At 36.9% G+C, this 21,101-nt stretch overlaps 1 protein-coding gene across 1 annotated transcript; it reads right to left on the bottom strand.

The window, feature by feature from the left end:
- Positions 1-2,885: 2,885 nt before the first annotated feature.
- Positions 2,886-20,834, bottom strand: LOC149414058 (uncharacterized). The gene is made up of 6 exons (XM_089643973.1): positions 20,757-20,834; positions 14,064-14,274; positions 12,655-12,837; positions 9,440-9,638; positions 5,093-5,157; positions 2,886-4,689 (listed from the first exon to the last, which is right to left on the bottom strand). Exons 1-6 carry the CDS (start codon positions 20,759-20,761, stop codon positions 4,255-4,257), a joined length of 1,098 nt encoding a protein of 365 aa, XP_089500099.1. The 5' UTR covers positions 20,762-20,834; the 3' UTR covers positions 2,886-4,254.
- Between the last annotated feature and the right edge of the window lie 267 nt (positions 20,835-21,101).

The raw sequence follows: 21,101 nt of genomic DNA, 5'->3' as shown, positions 1-21,101 counted from the left end.
CGTTTCGTATCATCGTCGCGATCAAGAACGCTAGTTTGGACGCCCGTTCGGTACGGTACGGTGGTACGGCGTCTCGATACGGATAGAGGTACGCTCCGATCCATCGCGAGTCGGTTTTTCGACCCGTTCAAAGGCGATACGGTACGGGTCTGCGCCAGTCTGGACGTGTTCGCGGCGTGCATTGGTCGTGTTCTCTGTCACTACCTGAATCAGCGTGAAAAATGCAGTGGGATAACTATAATATTGTGAAGCTTATCGATGGATATAGGGCCAGGGAAGTTCTGTGGGATCCCGGAAACAGGAATTATTACAGTAAAAATATAAAGCAAGATGCATGGGAGGAACTGTCTTTTGAAATGGAGTGCGGTGTCGACGATATGAAGAAGAAGATGGATGCTTTATTGGCTAGGTTGCGCCGGGAGAAAATGAAGATGAAAAAATCAGAAGGAACTACGGAGATTTATTTATCTACGGGCTCTTGATCGCGACGCGGATACGAAACGGAGGTACGGTACGGACAAAAGATGATGCGTCCAGAGTTTTTGGATCGCGACGCTGGTACGAAACGGAGGTACGGTACGGACAAAAGAACATGTCTGGACCCAGCTTAATACTCGTATCAATATACCAAACGGACGTCAAGACAAACATACTCGTTGTCAGGTAAAGTCTTCCTGTGCCGGTAACAAATGGTGAGTGAAATGCCAAGCTTGTAAAGAAACGGTTTGCAAGAAGTGCTCATCGAAAGAGTTTCCTATTTGCTCATTATGCTATTTCCAAGAGTAATATACCAAACGGACGTCAAGACAAACATACTCGTTGTCAGGTAAAGTCTTCCTGTGCCGGTAACAAATGGTGTGTGAAATGCCAAGCTTGTAAAGAAACGGTTTGCAAGAAGTGCACATTGAAAGAGTTTCCCATTTGCTCATTATGCTATTCCCAAGAGTAATAATTGAACTACCTTTTTTATAATTCTGGTGCATGCAGCTACGTGGTGCCTCAACCGATCACCCATTTTGAGACGGGGTTACCGGTGAGTCGGGGTAACACAATCACGTCGCGGTCACCACTTTGAGGATCTGGTGAGGAGGCACGAAATGAAAGAGGTTGTGAAGATCACAGTGTTTTATTGAGTCACATCTCACATACGGCAATCTGGTCTATGCATCTCCGGTACAACCGCCGACTAGGTCTACCGCACCTTCGGCTTCCCTGTTCAGCACTGGAGCACCCGGAAGACCCACGCTCTTCACCAGTACCTGACAGTCAACGAGTCCGGTCACCAGCAGCGGCGTTGACGCACTGACCCGCGCTTGACCAGCACATCACCGCCTGCATCCGGAGTCTTCAACATCGGTCCTAAGTCACATCTCACATACGGCAACCTGACTCAATTAAACACTGTGACCTACACGACCTCTTTCATTTCGTGCCTCCTCACCAGATCCCCAAATAATCACCAAATACACCAAAAATATGTGTAATATGTAATAAAAACATTTATTTTTAATTTTATTAGCAATATAATTTTTTTTTACAGGTTTATTTTTGATGTCTGTCTCACTAGGATAAACCTGTGTCGAGACAGACGTATTGAGTACATAAATTAATGTTTACATATTATTTGATACATGATGCATACAATATTTCATAACATTAAATGACAATATGAAAATGATAAAAAATAATAAATAATAATTATAAATTGGTTAATCAGCATCTAGTACATACTTATGAGCAGTGGCGGTTTTCTCTAAAGTGCGTTTGTGCGGCGAACCCCCATTAAAAAGATGAGAAAATAAAACAAACGTGTTTTGTAATAATATAAGCACATTATAGAGAGCACGCTATTAAAATTTCGCCTTCAAAACCCGCGCCACCGAAAAATACGATACATATTCCAAGTTTGTGCGAGTTGGAATCCGCGCCAAACTCTTCATACAAAAGAATTTTAGCCGGTACAGACCCTATGACGGTGACATATACAAAATTTGGTCTTTCTTTGCAAAACTAAGACAAATTGTGTGCATCGAACACGCGTTATGTTATCACGTGACCTCCGAACATTGACGAATGTAACCGAAGAAACCCGAGAACTTCGCAGACTGACTGGCCGACGTTTGACCTTTGAACCATAGGGAAGCAAGTGTATTTTTTATGTTATATTATGGTATTTAACTTTGTAGTCATTTTTGTACATATTTTTGTTTTCTTGTTTCTGCATTTCTCCAACCGTTTGCTTATGGCATTTGTAAATCTACTACCTATTGAAGTAGACCGATTTTGATTTCTGTTTTTGTATTTTTTTTTTAGATAAGTCGTTATATTCCTTTATTATATTTGCGAAATTTTCGGCAAACGCCCCATTGTCGTCGCTAGTTATGCAATTTTGTGTTTTGTTTTCTCCAGTTCTCCATCTCCAGTATTCTTTCGGATTTCAAATTGAAACTGTTTGCGTATATGTTTATTTATGCGTTTGCGTTTATTGATTGTCGCGAATATTTTGTCATAATTTTTTTATACAATGGCGGAATACAGTGTTGTCTATATAAAAAAATAACGCCAATACTCATGAAAAAAGGTTGGAAATTAAAAATAAAGGGCCTCCGCGTCCTGACCTCTCATTAAACCAGGTTTGTGCCGCGAAAAGCGAGAAATTCGAGTGGTACGCGAGGTGTACTTGGTTGTGTGGTTGCGAGGAAACCAATCGGTTATTTTGCTTCCCCTGTTCAGTTTTTGGAGGCGACCCATCGTGGTGTAAAATTGGAGTAAACGATCTTTCCTTTATTAATAATTATAAATATAATTTAATTCCTATAAAACTTTTCTCATTATCTAATAATTGTGTCTAGTGTAAAGTGATTTAAAAACAATAATATGTAGGTACCCCTCCCACTAACTTTATTTAAGTTGTGTGACTGCTGCCTTATTCGAATATTTGACGAAGTTTATCTTCTCTCGAATTTCTGAACCCCCTGTTAAAAAGACCACGAACCGCCACTGCTTATGAGGGAATTTTTGATCTTGGATCTGTCTTGGCTGATGATCCAAGACTTGACGTCTGTTTTATATTTCGAAAAAAATTCATTCAGTCTAATGGCTAGTGGGAGAGCATTATATTGTTTGCCAAAAGTTGTTTTAGCGAAAGGGATTTGTAAGAGATTATGTCCTTTGGTTCAAGTATCACAAGCAGTTTGGACATTGTCAAAAGTAGTTTTGTGTTTGAAGAGGTATGCTAGTATGTTTTTGGCATAAAGTTGCCTAATGTCCATAACACAGATTTTCCTAAAGATTTCATCCGAACTGCTTGTGATTGGTAGTTTGAGGATAATCTTTATTATAAGTTTCTGAGCTTTAGATATTGGATTAATGGCGGCAGCGTTTGCTCCTCCCCATGCTATGATACCATACTCTATTAAAGATTGACAAAGTGCATAGTAGATTGTTTTGAGCTGGCTTAGGTTGAGAAAGTTGCGAGTATTCTATCATAATTACTAGTTTGATTTGAATATATATCTTCACATTAGTGTAGCAAAACTAAAATGGCCAGAATTGACCCATCCGCTCTTGCGAGGGGTGTCAGGATGTTCCGCGTTTCTAGTGTTAAGATGAACGAGCCCGACGTCTGAAGGGTCGGTTAGCAATCTGCATAAACCAAATGATGTAAGACCCTACGTGTACAAACTCAATTCTTTCAAGAAAGGCTTTAGTTAATTTGCATCATGTAATATAGCATGTTTACACTGTTTATGGTTTGTAATAAACGTGTCTAAAATTTTACACAACTGATAAATTTACTATGTATGGCAATTTTTTTTTATCAGTTGTTCAAAGTTTAAAATACGATTATTAGTTGGTTCAAATGTATTTAAAGGTTGTATCTCGTTCTCTCTTCACTGACCCTTACCCTTTCTCTGATTATCTCTTCGCTTTCTCTCTCCCTCTCTCTTTCTGGAACCGTCTGGAACCGGTGAGACCATGGCATCCCCAATTGGGGTATGTTGTGATGCTGAAGGTAGTGGGGGGGGGAGAAGATGGGGAAGAGGAAGGGGAGAGAGTAACTGGCTACTGGGGCGATACTGAGAGTATCTTCCACTCTGGAACGTGCCGCAAGTAGACTATATATTATTTTAAATTAATAAATAACACAAATTTATTAGGTAAAATATACCTTGGCACGCCGGGATTTGAACCCGTGACCTCCAGATTACTAGGCGAGAACCTTACCCCTCCACCATGGAGGCTGTTCTACTATTACTTCTTATGTCTGCTCAGCAATAGCATATGCTGCGCATGCTGCTGCGCATGCTGCTGTCCCCTCTCTTCCCTGTCTCTATCCCTTTCTCTCATCCTCTCTTCCCTTTCTCTCATTCTCTCTTCCCTGTCTCTTTCCCTTTCTCTCATTCTCTCTTCCCTGTCTCTTTCCATTTCTTTCATCCTCTCTTCGCTTTCTCTCATCCTCTCCTCCCTTTCTCTTATTCTTTCTTCACTTTCTCTCATTCTCTGTTCCCTGTCTCTTTCCCGTTCTCTCATCCTCTCTTCCCTTTCTCTCATCCTCTCTTCACTTTCTCTCATCCTCTCCTCCCTTTCTCTCACCCTCTCTTCCCTGTCTCTCATCCTCTCTTCCATTAAGAATTTAGTCAATTCATTCAACATTTGTGTTGTAACCGATTGTGCTTCTGCAAGTTTCTGTAAAAAACAAAAAAATCAATCTTAAAATACAGTACAGTTCACCAAATAGAGAATTATGAATAACTAGCGCAAACCTATGAAAAATCAAGTAAGTTGAGATTAAAAATAATAATAAAAGCAATAAAAAAAAATTAAAAAAATAAAAAAAATAATAAAAAAAAATTAAAATTTAAAAAAAATTAAAATTTAAAAAAAATTGGTATGGCTTAGAATCGAGAATCATTACACCACCAAAAATAATTCATTACAATGAACAGAAAATAATAATGTAAATATAAAATTTTTGAATGATTGTAAATGACACTCAAATTCAATGAAAATCCGAGTTCATTGATCCCGAGTTACACAGACATCCGACGTTAGTATTTTTAACAATGTGCAATACTAATATTTTTCTCACCATCGTTACATCGTTCTGCTGGTCCATTGCTTTCTGGAATCCGGCAATTCTGCCCGCATTCTGAACTGAAAGATTAAATATAATTCATTATTTTACCTGATGTTTGGCAGTGAGAGTGATTGTGTGAGGAATGTGGATATCCGCAAAGAGTGCAAGGCTGATGTAAGCGTAATATGTAAGGCACGTTCAGATGGTTCGGGCATGTGGAACGAATGAACGAAGAGAGGATAATATGGTAGAAGTCGGGGACGCCCGAAGAACAAATGGCACGGTCAAGTGAATCAGATACTGGAGTCGGGCCATGTCAGGATAACAGAAGAGTTTATTTGAGACAGTGTATAAGGTTATAAAGATTGTGTGCCATGACCAGTTGTTTGGCGGTCCGTCGTCTGCGGTGAAACGGCACGATCCTTAGTTAATTTTTAGGATAATACAAAATAGAAAATACAGCAGTATAGTCTATATAATCAGAACAATTAAAAACTGATATTGTTCAGTTTAACCATAGACATAAGAATATTAATAGACGAGAACTTAAAGGCGAGGGATCAAACCAACAGTTGCGGGACGCAGAGAGGAAAGCTGACTGTGATTCGTCAATAAATTAATCTGACAGTATATAGGCATCTCGCATTATAATATCACCATTTAGTTCTTAAAAGTAAAATCTGCTTTTGAATGAATAGACATTTTTACATGGGAGCGCAAATTACTCGCCACGTTATGAGCAAATTTGCGAAGTCCAAATTCGGCAAAGTAAATTTCTTCTATTTTCAGAGTATTTAGTTAAGACACTTTAACAAATGTTTCACAATTTACTTACCCCAGTAAACAACGATGAGCACACTTGAGAATCGCTACATTGTGATGTGATAGTATATGTTTCTAAAACTGATCCATATTATAAAATGTGAATAAGCTTAAAATAAAGTAAAATAATGCTTACATATGGAATGTAATACGACAATTGGGTTTATTCTCTTTTCCACATCTATTTTTACAAGTTTTCATAGCACAAGCCACCACTTTGCCGTGTTATTTCGTAAAATGAACCTATGGAGCTCGACCATAGCTCGACGCTAGTTCGCACAAGAATGATGACGTCACATTTTCTAGATTCATGCGAGGCCATACGCGAGCCCAGCCGGCTCCAATGGAACCAGTATGGGGAGTGGGGAATAATACGCTTCTATCACTTAGGGCAGGTCTACTAATATTCATATGTCTATAAGTTTAACGAATTTTCGTATCTAGAACGGTCGATCCATAAAACCCTATACAATATGATATTGACTAAATACGTTATATTTTTTATTAACATCACACAGGAAGCCTTCAGGAAAATAATTTCCCTCAGGGCCTGTGTTATCTTTGGGGATGCTGAGTGGTGGTTTGAGGAGAGGAAGGAATGAACATGAGTCTTGAAGAGACCGCTTTAGGAGGGAGAAAACACAGAGGGTGGCAAATCGTTCTACAGCCGAGCTGTCGAACCCAAGAACGAGTCATTCTTATGCAACAAATGTCAACCGTGTACATATGTCGGGCTCATTCAGCGTGTTTCCCGATGATGCACCGGTGCCGAAGGGATCAACGATGCTAGTTCCTCGGAGCATCTTCCATGGTAATACTAGTAGAAGAATGACAGCATGCCTACCTGACGCCAGTGCTCTAAAGATTGCCAACCGTTTGTTAAGAGAGTCGAGGGTTTTTTCAAGTATTTTGGGGCTCCAGACCAGAGGTGACTGCCAAATTTAAGAGTGGGGCGCACTTGCGATTTGTACAGGGTCAGCAGTTGTCTACTATTAAAGTATCTTCGGGCCATGCATAGTACGTCCAGCTAAATCTAAGGTCAGTTAGCGATATTTGCGAGCATGATCAACAATTGATAAAAAATGTTCCGTTAGCCAATTCTGACTCTTAAAATTGAAGGAAGTCGTAAACACGGTCCATTTAATCCGTTCGGGCCAATGACGTACATTGGTTCGGGCCAGGAGAAACGAAAGTTGTTCAAATAACCAAGTTGAGGTTAAAGATTCCGTTGACTAATTAACCCTTAGAAAACGGCCAATACATATTTTGTAAATATCTCAAATATTGAAAATTATATTTGAAATAATTGACAGGCATCTACAATGCTTTCAAAACTTCTAAATCCTGGCTCTATACACCGCACATTGCAGTGCACCTGAAGGTAGTCATGATTGAACTGAACTGATATTGTAGTTGGTCGTATCCCAAGGGTAAACTTCCTTTTTAGTTTTTAAAAGTGAATGAGGACTGTCATTTATTAAAGTTATATAAGTATTTTAATTCAATATTGTCAATTTATTAATATTTTTATGTGGCCATTTAACGTTTACGAATGTTAAAAGAAAGATCCGCCAGTGTTTTTTTTATTTTTTTTATATTAACTCCACACAGGAGGCCCTGAAGAAAATAATTTCCCTCAGGGCCTATGTCATCTTTGGGGATGCTGTGTGGAGGGTCTTTTTGTGGAGAGGAAGGAGTGAACATTGGTCTTGAAGAGTCCCATGTTGTATGAGGGAGGAAACACAGAGGCCTGCAGTTCGTTCCACAGCCGAGCTGTTGAACTTAAGAACGAATCGTAGAAGCGACCCGTTCTCATGTGACAAATGTCAACCGTGTACAAATGTTGGGCGCGCGGTTGGCGTGTATCCCGACTACGCACCGGTGCCGAAGGGATCAATGACGCTAGTTCCTCAGAGCATCTTCCATTGTAATACCGATAGAACAAGGACAGCATACCTACCTGACGCCTGTGCTCTAAAGATTGCAGTCCGTTTGTTAAGATTGGGGAATCTATCAAACGGACCGCCCGTTTCTGCACAGAGTCAAGGGTTTTTTTCAGGTATTTAGGGGCTCCGGACCAGAGATGGCTGCCAAATTCGACAGTAGGGCGCACTTGCGATTTGTACAGGGTCAGCAGTTGTGTACTATCTGCAGTATCTGCGGGCCCTGTACAGTACGCCCAGCTTCTGAGAGGCCAACTTTACTCTGGCTTCGATGGAGCCCCCGTACCTGAGCTGGTCACTTATAGTTACACCAAGCATATCAATGGAAGGCCTGTTCGGAAGATTGCTTTCGTTGAAGGAGACTAGATTATCATTTGGATCCCTTTTAGACGTAATCAGACAGGATTGGGTCTTTGACACATTAAATTCGACGAGATTATTTTTACCCCAGGAGGAAATACTCTCGAGATAACCGTCCATTCTCTGCTTCAAAGCCCTCCGAGCCGTTGGAGTTTGTGTGCCCTTTGGGGGCTTGTCAAACAAAAAGCTATCATGAACTGTACTGTCATCCGCGTAACAATGAATTTGTGCACATGTCAAAAGGTCATTGATGTGCAACAAAAACAAAGTCGGAGACAGAACCGATCCCTGTGTTGCCATTGTAAAAGGATTTCTTATTTATTTCTTGTCAATATCAGTTCTGCTATCGACAGCCTAACCGTGAAATTGATATAGAATTGTCAGTTAAGTTAAATGTATTGATTCGACATTGTTAAGTTATCAATTTAATCATGCTAGACCTCCTAGAATCCTTAAAAACTGTTTGACGTCTTCTGGAACCTTTTAACCTATATTCTACCATAATCGAAATTTTATTAATTAAGCTTTTAAATCATATAGATTTACCGTTGTTACATTACTACTCTCAACTACAACATTACAACTCTCTCCACTAAGGTCAAATACAGGGTTTTCCAATAAGGGGTGTTATTTTGAATAGATCGCTATTTCGGTAGATGTTACTTTTGAAGCTGTCATTTTTAAACATTTGACAAGTAGAAACTACGCCATTAATAAAAATGAAACGATACACGCTTCAACAACGCATTGAAATTATTAAAATTCACTTGAGCGAATCAAATGCAAATCATCTTGAGTGATGAGGCCCATTTCCACCTCGGTGGCTTCGTCAACAAGCAAAATTGTCGCACTCGGAAAACCCAAGAGTTATTGTTGAAAAGCCTCTCCATTCTCAACGTGTGACTGTTTGGTGCGGTTTATGGTCTGGCGGAGTCATTGGACCTTACTTTTTCGAAAATGAGGCTGGAGCAACAGTTACGGTGAATGGATTGCGCTATCGAGAGATGATCAATGATTTTTTATGGCCGGAATTGGATGTTATTGATCTGGACAACACATTCAACAAGACGGCGCTACGTGCCACACAAGCAAAGAAAACAATTGATCTTTTACGATTGCATATCAAAATAACACCTCTTATTGGAAAACCCTGTATATCGGTAGCTCTTAAGCTCGGCTTTGTTGAAATTTCGCATTTTTTAAATGTTTGTAAACCGCTGGTATAAAGAATTACCTGTTCCGAATCGTGGTCTCCCTGTAGTAGGTCTCTGGTTGGACGCTTGGGGAGTCTTGGGCATGTTTTGACGAGGAGGTGAAAGGTTAGTAACAGGGTCAGAGTGGTCTCCAAACACAGTCTCTATCACTAGTTCTTCCATTTTTATATTGCACTTAGGTTCTGCCACATCCACTGCCATAAGTGGAACAAGAGGTATCTATAAAAGGAATAAAGATATATCAAATTTTATTCATTGATGTATTATACTAGATTAGCCCTGTCTAGTTAAATTCATTTTAAAAATAACGCCACGTAGCGTACGTCACAAATATGGAGATGAACTTAACAACCCAACTCTGTTTAAACTCCTTGTACAAGCGTTCAAATTCGTAAGCGAAACCACGGAGAATTTGCTGTCAGAGGTGTTGTAATATGGACATAAATCAAATTTGAATATTTGGTTATTTTTGTGATTGAAAAAATGAACAACTGAGAAGCAAAATAGACCAACAAAATGTAAAACGCAATGCACAGTGCCCATTTCGCATTGCGACATAATGCGTGGGCCTTTTCATAAATGTGCATGTGAACCAAACCAAAATTGTGTTGGGATTATTTTTAAATGAATATGCCGTGTCTAGTCTAATTTAGTCTGTGTTTATTAGTAACATTATTTAAATTGCAGAGATAAGTTGTTCGCTTTTCAGAACAGCTCATATGGCCATATAGAAATTGTTGTCTCTCTTTCCGTCATAGCTAGAAATATGAACTAAATGATATGAGAAAGAGATAACACCAAGCTTTATATTCAAATATTGAAGTTAATCAAATAATAGTTTAAATGTACAACTCTATGAAAGCAAAGATTTCGACCACAAATTCAGAAAAAATTGTGAAACTTTGTGAATTTTTTATTGATTAATTTTATATGAAATGACAAAAAAGTGAGGTGGCAGTAATGTTTATAATACACTTGTCTAATAATGAATGTTTTTTTTTTTATCAGTGCTTTTGCTTTTTTCAGTGTGATCAAAACATTTTATATTTGATTTCAAAATATTAATATTTATTTCTACTAAAAAAATTTAGTTATTTAGAGTATTTTGCTGGGATTTGAATCTGCGACCTTCGGATTGCTAGTCGAACTTACCCCTCGACCACGGGTTTAACCGAAATACAATTCAACATATGTGATCAATGTCATATTATATGAAGCATGTACAGAGGGTAACTGCAAGGTGAGGTTCTTGAGCATATTTGGAACAAAAAATGTGGACTTCATATTGCTATCGGATGATATTTAGAATCTAAAAAAAAAAGAAATTCTAGCCATTGATAACATTATCACTAATGCTAATGGAACGAGATGGAGGGCTTATCACGTGACCCGCTAAGCTGTAGCGTTTGCGACGTGTGATGGATTTATTTTGCCATTTGGCAAAATGACAACTACATCTTTTACTCAAAATTGATAATTGATGGCTTTATTTCTTATACATTTACTGCTACCAGCGGTGTCCCCCAAGGGTCACATTTGGGACCAATTTTATTTTTGATATTTGTGAACGATGTGCTCACTATATTCAGTCGAAGTTTCAATGTTTGCGGACGATATGAAAATATACAAAGCTATAAGAAATATGAATGACTATCAAACATTGTCAAATAACTTGTTTAAACTATTTGTTTGGTGCCAAGAGAACTATCTACAACTAAATATAAACAAATGTCTAATTATGAGATTTCATAGAATAAAAAATCCAATTATTTATGATTACTCCATCAATGATGTAGTTCTAACCACTGTAACCGAGGTGAATGATTTAGTTGTAAACTTTGACCAAAAACTGAATTTTATAAATCATATTGAAATTACATCAAATAAAGCTTTGAAAATGTTGGGTTTTGTTATAAGAATTTGCAGCCAATTTGAAAATATTCAAACCTATAAAAATTTGTATATGTCATTGGTTAAGAGTCAAATTGAGTACAAATCGACAATGTGGGCACGATAGAAAAAATTCAAAGATTTATTCATTTCAGAATGGGTATTACGAGGGAATGCGTCAAATATGATTATCTACTATGTCAACTCAATTTATTAAAATTATCTGAACGTAGAATAGTTAATGACCTAAAATGTTTATATAAAATCATTAATTCAATAATTGACAGCCCTGAACTATTTTTTTAAAATATTTTTTTTTATATTAACTCCACACAGGAGGCCCTGAAGAAAATAATTTCCCTCAGGGCCTATGTCATCTTTGGGGATGCTGTGTGGAGGGGTCTTTTTGTGGAGAGGAAGGAGTGAAGATGGGTCTTGAAGAGTCCCATGTTGTAGGAGGGAGGAAACACAGAGGCCGGCAGTTCGTTCCACAGCCGAGCTGTTGAACTTAAGAACGAATCGTAGAAGCGACCCGTTCTCATGTGACAAATGTCAACCGTGTACAAATGTTGGGCGCGCGTTTGGCGTGTATCCCGACTACGCACCGGTGCTGAAGGGATCAATGACGCTAGTTCCTCAGAGCATCTTCCAATGTAATACCGATAGAACAAGGACAGCATACCTACCTGACGCCTGTGCTCTAAAGATTGCAGTCCGTTTGTTAAGATTGGGGGATCTATCAAACGGATCGCCCGTTTTTGCACAGAGTCAAGGGTTTTATACTTGATTTCATTACATATACCTCGCAAACCAATATCGAGGCATTATCTACCGTTCTATTGTGATAACTCCAACACAGAATCTCAATTCTATACCCCCGTTCGCCATATACTAAATTTGGGTAATGACTATAAAGATGTTGTTGATATATTCAACACATCTTTCAACAAGTCATTACCCAATTTATTTCAGAAAGACGAATATCAAATATAATATAATTTAACTATAGAAACTACGTAGCTCTGTTTATCTTACCTAAGTTTTGTAATTTTCCTAGTATTATATTTTTCCATCTTGCATGGTGGAGTGTATAGTTTCCACTTTATTTCGTTTTGACATTGTTTTTGTTTAAGAAAGAGTTTGTGTTTTATTATGTCTTCTATTTTCTTTATGATTTTGTTGTGTTCTTTGTAAAAAAATAAGATGTAAAAGCCCAGCCAGGCGTGAATTTATAAATAAATTAATAAAATATGTTCAAGAAATCGATGATTAAAATCCTTTGTGCTGTAAAAGTCAAACCCTGCACAGCTCCATTTAAATAAATAAATAAAATGATCAAACGTACTTCGTCGTTGCGAATGGTTTGGTGTACATCGAGTCCTTCCACCGGCGCACGGCACATCAGGCCAAAAACCTTCTTCTCCAGCTCAGTGAGAATTGTTCTGGTGGTTGTTTTGCCAGTTTGCAGGCGCTCTCTTCGCCTTTTGGCAACCTTGACTCTTGTGTTTGATTTTAATGTTGTCCACACCTGAAATGAATCATGCACCAGCGTCATCTCCATGTAACCATTGAACACGGCAAAATAATAAAACATACATAAGATTATTACTGATAGTCTTGTTCTCTCAATATTGGACCATGGGGACAGTGCCCTTGCATCTCCAATCATCTCCAAAATGCATGTGTCCAACATTGTTATAATGTCTCGAGACGCGAGCATATCTCGTCTAACCTCTATCGGCATGGGACACTGAATATTACGTTTTAGATCCGCCAACAGTATCTGTCGTGGGATATTGAATATTACATCCATCAGAAAGAAGTTACATCAAATTTACAGTTTGATGAACTCAAAGGTTTCTTTATTTACTGTTTTTGTATTTAATTCGTATAGCTACATTTAATTTTTCTTAAGTCAAACAGTTTGAAAATGGCCTTGAAAGCCGAAACAGCTGTAACAATAACAAAAGCCAAAAAATACTTGCAGAACTTAATAATAATATTACGAGAGATGGGAAGGCTGACAGAGACATTGAAAGAAGAGTAAATGCAGGTAACTCCATTAATGGAGGACTGAACGCAGTTGGCGCTAACAAAAAAATGTCCAAAGAAGCGAATTTAGCAGTCCACAACGGAGTGCTGGTACCTACCCTGATGTATGGAAGTGAGGCATGGAACTGGCAAAGAAAGGATGAAAGTAGATTAAATGCTGTTGAAATGAGATCCCTGAGGCGTATGTGTGGTAAAACCATGTATGATCGTGTGAGGAATGTGTAGATCCGCAAAGAGTGGAAGGCTGATGTAAGCGTAACGAGTAAGATCAAGAAAGGGACGCTTAGATGGTTTGAGCATGTAGAGCGAATGAGCGAAGAAAGGAGTGTAAGGAGAATATACAATGCAAACGAGAATGGTAGCAGAAGTCGGGGACGCCCGAGGAAGACATGGCACGATCAAGTGAATCAGATACTCGAGTCGGGCCATGTCAAGAGTCAGAACAATAGAAGAGTATGTATGAATGTGGATGAGGCAAGGAGTGTGTGCCAAGACCGAGTTGTTTGGCGGTCCGTCCTCTCTGCCTACCCCTTCGGAGAAACGGCGCGATGGTTAGTTAGTTAAATTACAGTTAATGACAGTTAAAAATATGAATTAACGTGTGTTAGAAAGAGAAAACACCAAGCTTTATATTCAGATATAGAATTTAACCACAGAATAATTAAAAAATACCCTTAACCGTGTCCAGTAATTTTAACTTACTTTCTGCCACTGGATGACGGTCTTTGGTGGACCGGCGTTATTTAACACTTCGGCAAGGTCTGACCAAAATACAGCCAGATTCTTCTTGCTGTGCGTACCTGCGAAACGACCTGCCGCGATAGCTGGCTCTGCTATCATGGTATTCACTAGCAGCGTGTACTGTACACTTGTCGTTCGGGCAGATCTTGTCACAAATATCTTGTTGATTACGCTGTAAGGAAATTTTACAGAGAATTAACAGTTAACATAATAAAATACAGAATTAAATCTTCACCACCAACACAAATGTAAATCCAATCCTAGGAAACACTTCCTTGCAAATAGAGTAGTGGAAGCATGGAACTAACTTCCACAACATGTCATCCATTCTACTAACATAGAGTAGGGGAAGCATGGAACTAACTTCCACAACATGTCATCCATTCTACTAATATGTATAGAGTAGTGGAAGCATGGAACTAACTTCCACAACATGTCATTCATTCTACTAATATGAATAGAGTAGTGGATGCATGGAACTAACTTCCACAACATGTCATTCATTCTACTAATATGAATACAGTAGTGGATGCATGGAACTAACTTCCACAACATGTCATTCATTCTACTAATATGAATAGAGTAGTGGACATGGGGGCCCGCAGTAAATTTTCTAGGGGGGGCAAAATAATTTTTGTAATGTTTTAATTTACTGTAGCGTATTTGTATGGTGAACGAACGGAGAGGACACTGTAGTAATGAAGGGCATACTATAGCAACAATTTTTTAATTAACAAAAGTAACATTATTTGACTATTTTCAATCAATCCAGGGGGAGGCAAGTGCCCCCCCTTGCCCCCTCCTGCGGGCGCCAATGGTAGTGGAAGCATTGAACTAACTCCCACAACATGTCATCCATTCTACTAACATAGAGTAGTGGAAGTATGGAATTAACTTCCACAACATGTCATCCATTCTACCAATATAGAGTAGTGGAAGCATGGAACTAACTTCCACAACATGTCATCCATTCTACTAATATAGAGTAGTGGAAGCATGGAACTAACTTCCACAACATGTCATCCATTCTACCAATATAGAGTAGTGGAAGCATGGAACTAACTTCCACAACATGTCATCCATTCTACTAATATAAACCTATTGAAGGCTCCATTAGAATCTTATTTGGAGAGAAGAAAGGATTAACTTATTTCATATTTAAAACAACTCAATTACTGTTAAATTTATTGTGAAATCAGATACGAATACATCAGCAGAATGCTGCCTGCCTGTTAAATAATAATAATAGATTTTTTAAATATTTACATTGAGGGATCAGTAGGATTTATAGGTCCTGTTAGAAGTTCTACCGAGCCGAACCCTCTGATATGAAAATATCTGGAGTCGGTGAATTATTTTCCCATTTGATCTCTGGTGAGTTGACGTGTTTTTCTTGTATTGTTTTGTATTTATTTTGCTTATATAATGCACTTGCATAATGTGGATTGACTAGATGATCATTTGTGGAAAAGTGTGTGGAAGGGTTTAGTTTTTCCTATGGGGAAGATTTAACCCGGACATAAAATCGGAAGTTATCAATAAGAAATAACGGTAAAGGTGCAGAATTCTATTTCGTGCTAAGTTTACAAAATATCACTTGGTTTTAGCTTCATTACTACAAGACACGACGATTTATTTCGACGAAAATAGATGCATTTAATTCCACTTTTTTGTCAATCAATCCTACGCTTTCGACATTTTCAGCCATGTTTCTTTATCTTGTCAATCAGATTAACATAATTATTTAAATAACCAAAACTAAGAACATAATGTTTATTTTTATGCATGTTTTCCATCTCCCCCAAAGTACCTAAATGGTTGTTTCTTGTAGTAATTAAGTTGAAACGAATTGTAATTTCAATATTAAATATAGACAAAAGCAATGACATTACAATAGACAGACTCGTTGTCGTCTCTCAATATGGGTAGCCATCGACTAGTTATGGTAGGTGGATATATTTTAATTTATAAAAAACAAGTGAATTATTACGAAAGAGAATCAGCGGGCACACAGCAAAAATTTTGTGACTGCGATCGAGAAATTAAGCTTCTATCAAACACCAAAAGATGTCACCGTTGTTCATCTCATTGAATATTCTAGGTAATAAATTCTTGTTATAATTTTCAAATTACCTACAGTAAACAAAATGTATCAAAAATATTCAATACTTCAAATTTACAAAGAAATACAGTCAAATACTCATAACTTGCAATTCAATACATCAGCAAGATACCAGAAAACTATTAAAATCCCAAAATTTAACACTAAGGTCATTCAAAATACCTATCTTTATCTAGGCATAATTTATTTTAATAACCTTCCATTAAATTTAAAAAATATCGAAAATATTCAGGAATTTCACCTTAAATTAAAAAATTACCTTAAACTATTATAAGTCCAAAATACGTTCACTACTTACATCTAGAAGTAATATTGTTTAAATCTTGTGTTGTTTCTTAATAATTTATTTACCTTAATACTAACATGTACATAATTGAACTAGAATTCCCTCACCAAACACAAGAGCATTGTCTCTTTATGGTGAGGAAAGGCTACTTTAATTTCTATTGTTTTATATCTTGTTTATATCCTGTATACTTATCTATGTAAAAAAATATTTTTTTCAAATATTAAATAAAAAAAAATAAAAAAAATGTTTTGCATGCCATTTTAAAATGTTTTCTTAAAATTGATCACCTGTTTACATTATAGTGTTTATTTTCAGGGTATTATGCCATGTTACTCTACCTCAGACAGCGTTACTGTGTCCTAGAGTTAGATGTGCAATGATGGACAATGTGACGTGATGTAATGACGTTACCATATATATATAGACTTGTAAAATGAAAATGTGGCAAGTAAGAAAAACTCGGTATGTTTCCAGTAAATTCTTAATTTAAACTTTGCTCATAGAGACAAAGATCACCGCAAAATATGTGTATAATCAAAATAAACAATAGGACTGGGCGACGTTTTTGCATTCAAAAGGCCGACAATTTTTACAAGTCTGGGCGCCTGACGGATTTTGAGGTGTCAAGTGATAAGTGCAGTGCCATAATAGAGCAATGACAATTTGCAAGCAGCGGCGATTCTTGTTGATACTCGCGTTGTTACTGCTGATTTATATGTTGTTTTACCACAAGCATATAAATAAACAGATTGATTAGAGTATTTAAAACAGTTGAAGTTTAGTTGGCTATAGCACTGACTCCGTAATTTGGCTGTTGCGCGATCAGACCTCTACTCTATTCGGCCTTGCATTTTCTCTATCATATAAAATCTTTGATCGGGAAAAACTGTATTATTTAAAAATATATCTAAATCAAAGTAACTTGTGTGTATTTACAATTAAAATTTTAATAGGGTTTGCCGCGTAATTAAAACAATATTTTTTGGAATTCATTTTGGAACTTTATTAAGGTTATTAACTTACGAGAGACCACACAACCTCACGCGACGCGTGATAGTTTAGTAATAAAACAACGAAATCGAAACCAATATTATTGACGTACTTTTTGCTTGCCACTTTCAGATTTCTGTAAATTTTTACTTAAGGCTACCACACATAATATGCATAATTACCAAAACAATATATTTTTTTAAGAAAACCAAACCAAGATCATAAAAGTTCTTTTGCGAAATAGATTCTTAGTTTGGATAGTTAAAAAAGATAAAATAAAGGACTAAAAAAAGTATTTTATTACAAATTATAGCTTGTAGTTATCAACATGACAGTTCGCCGCCATTGTAAATAGGCCAAAAGAAATAGCTATTAAATCGCACTATTTTCCACAGTCGTATATTAATAACTAGCTGTACCCCGCCACGAGTTGCTGTGGCTCAGTCTGTTTGTGCAGATAGAGAAACAATAGTGCGTGTTGCTTTTACGCACAACGGATGGCGCTGTTTAAAAAAAAATGTTTGCGAATGAACAGATGGAGTTGTTTTTCAAAAAAGGCATGCGTTTAAGTGTCACAGGTAAATAAAAAAAATATTGGTAAATAAAAACGCACGCGTATTCGAATGCAACGTTGTGTCAAAATTTGAAAGCAATTGGTAAAGAAACTTCGGAGATTTAAGAATTAGAATAAACGAACATTTTTGTTTATATTTAGAAGTTAGATAATGTCATTGTTAAGGTTTGTTTTTTTTTAAATGCGTAATAAAAACGATAGTGTAGGGTAAAAATTTACCGAGATTTCTACAGCTCGTCTATACAGGGTGTATCGGCACGTACCCGACAAACTTTAACCAGCTATTCCTTAGCACATTTGGAGTAAAAAATGTTATGGGCACTTTGCTGTCCGGTAACATTTTTTTTCTTTTAAAAACAAAAAATAAATAAAATTTCCACACTCCGTTACTGCTCCCAGTATAGGGGTAAAGTACTTGGCAACGCCGCGCTACTGTCATCTCTTTCACACGTATTCTGTCTCAAGTCCCGTGTGGGCTGTTATAAGCAAGTGTGTCGAAAACCATCTTCGCTCTTTCCTACACACTAAATAATAATAGTTAAAAATGAGACGAATGATGCCATACCATTGTTATTGTAAAAGCGCGCCAATACGTAAGTATACAACGAAACTCGAATAAGAATTGCCAGGTGGGTTTTTTAATCGCTTTAATCTGACTTCAAACAATAATTAAACACGTAAAAATTATTTAATATAATATTACAGTACAGTACTTTGAACCTTCGCAATAAATTTATTTGATTTTAAGTTTAGTTTGTAGAACTCCATTTCAATTTAGAGATTTTATTTTATTTTTAACAGTCTTATTAAAAAAATTATAAAAACAGTGTGTTTATAAACAAGTTCTGCTAGTTGTAATTATTATTACGCGTGACAGCTGTTTCACCTTCTGACGGCATTATCAAACTTTGGTAAAGCCACTTACAGACGACGTAAGTGATAACTTTCTATTTTTATTATCCTGGCTTTATTGATTTCCGAGTAAATTGTCGTAAATTATTATTTGCTAATACCTATTATTGCATTGTTTAAAATTTGACTTAATGTCGTTGGTATTTCCAACTGATGACTCAGGGGTTTATTTCCCTGAATAATTAAGTATTTTGGGGTCTAATTATTATGCATTTCATTACATCCGATAATCTACACAATTTTTATTTTGAATTGGGGTAAGTTTTATGGCCAAGGGAAGGAGTGGAAGGTGAGGAAGTACCTGGATATTCAGATCTGGTCACCAAATACGGCTAGTCATTTCAAGGAACGTTTAAATTCTGAACCTGGATATTCAGATCTGGTCACCAAATACGGCTAGTCATTTCAAGGAACGTTTAAATTCTGAACCTGGATATTCAGATCTGGTCACCAAATACGGCAAGTCATTTCAAGGAACGTTTAAATTCTGAACCTGGATATTCAGATCTGGTCACCAAATACGGCTAGTCATTTCAAGCAACGTTTAAATTCTGAATTAATTAATCAATTACGAAAAAGCGTGGGGTTAAGAATATTTTTTTAAATTATAGTTGTAATTTATTGTCGAGTTTTTAAAAAATTTGCGATGTTTTAAATAAAATTTAATAATTATTATGTAAACAAATTAGCAATCTGGCAGCATTCATTTGCAGGTGGTCAATCCAATGCAGTCATGACGTTTGTGTGAGTGCTTTCCTTTGTGTGAGTGTGTTGCGCAGCAGTTTTATATGAACCGTTTTTTGATTCATCAGGATTGTTTTTAAAACTATACATTCTTTGTACCTTCAAATTAGTGGAAATAAACTTAAGTGTGTCAAGCTGCTCGTTATGTTCCGGTAATTCTGGAAGGCTTTTAACATAAGCAATAATATTCATAAATCACATTCCGCGAAGTTGTAAATAACTAAATTTATTAAAAAATATACGTTGTAGGATAGCCTAGCAAGTAACATTTTGACAGAGCACTTACGGTGATTTAAAAAACAACGGCGCTGTTCAAATAATCCAATTATTATTATTGATAAGTACCTAAGTGAGGAAAATTGTTTTTAAAAGTGCTCAGAATTATTGGACTTCGATTATAAATTCAGGAAACCTACTAATTAGTTTCTTAGTTTCAAAATTAGACTATTTAATACGTGAAACGCGTAAGAGGTGAAACCAGAGCATTCCAGAGGTGAAACAATTTAGATACAAAAATAAAACTGATGTGTACAATACAAGAAGACAATCAGTGATTCGCATACGAAAAATGTGAATAATCATTATTGTTAAATAAAATATTTATTTTCTGGTACTGGATTATGTAATACGGGCTTCGTTCGCAGCGACACGCGGTTGATTTGCGACGTTGCTTTCAAATTTTGACAAAGGATAAAACAGTGGTGACATGTGGTGAAAATATGTTTAATTAATTTTTTATTAAAAAAAAACGTTACGGGACAGCAAAGTGCACATAACATTTTTTACTCCAAATGTGCTAAGGAATAGCTGGTTAAAGTTTGTCGGGTTAGTGCCGATACACCCTGTATATATGTTGTAACGTCATTGGAAAAAAGAGATTTTCTTTTTTTTAGATTGACACTATTCTAAAACGTAACCTCAAACTAAAGCGATTCCTTCTACATTATTATATTGTTGTTAGTTCGGTTTGTATCTCCTGTGATTTAAAAAGCACAAACATCATATTTATATAATTTTACTTACCTCATTTTATCGATTTTGACAGCAAGAAACGCGAAATCATCGACAAACAAAATAACAACACCGCATCAACACCGGCGATGGCGGCAAATGTCATTTAGTCAGAGATGATCGATATTCTTGTCCCGGTTACAAGGAACCGGTTCCTTTGCTGTCACTGGACTGGAACCGTCTGAATGCAAAAGGATCGTGAATTGCTCTAAATTGCTGGAGAGTGGTATATTTATGATTGCTGGACTAACGACTGTCACAAGTGATAATGTCATCACAAGAAACTTTTTACAGGCGACATTACCGTTAGTGAAACATAGCTCAGTAATGCCAGCAGAACCAGAATCGCCTCCTGAT

This window comes from Hesperophylax consimilis, chromosome 20 (assembly GCF_061612785.1).
Source record: "Hesperophylax consimilis isolate HC1 chromosome 20, BYU_Hcon_1.0, whole genome shotgun sequence".
Classification (NCBI taxonomy): domain Eukaryota; kingdom Metazoa; phylum Arthropoda; class Insecta; order Trichoptera; family Limnephilidae; genus Hesperophylax; species Hesperophylax consimilis.
This window is presented reverse-complemented; position numbering and strand designations above follow the sequence as displayed.

Coding starts and splice junctions, on each gene's coding strand:
- LOC149414058 (XM_089643973.1), bottom strand. Junction 9,639..12,654: donor AAACCATTCGCAACGACGAA/GTACGTTTGATC, acceptor TTCCTTTTATAG/ATACCTCTTGTTCCACTTAT. Junction 4,690..5,092: donor AGCAGAACGATGTAACGATG/GTGAGAAAAATA, acceptor TGTTTTTTACAG/AAACTTGCAGAAGCACAATC.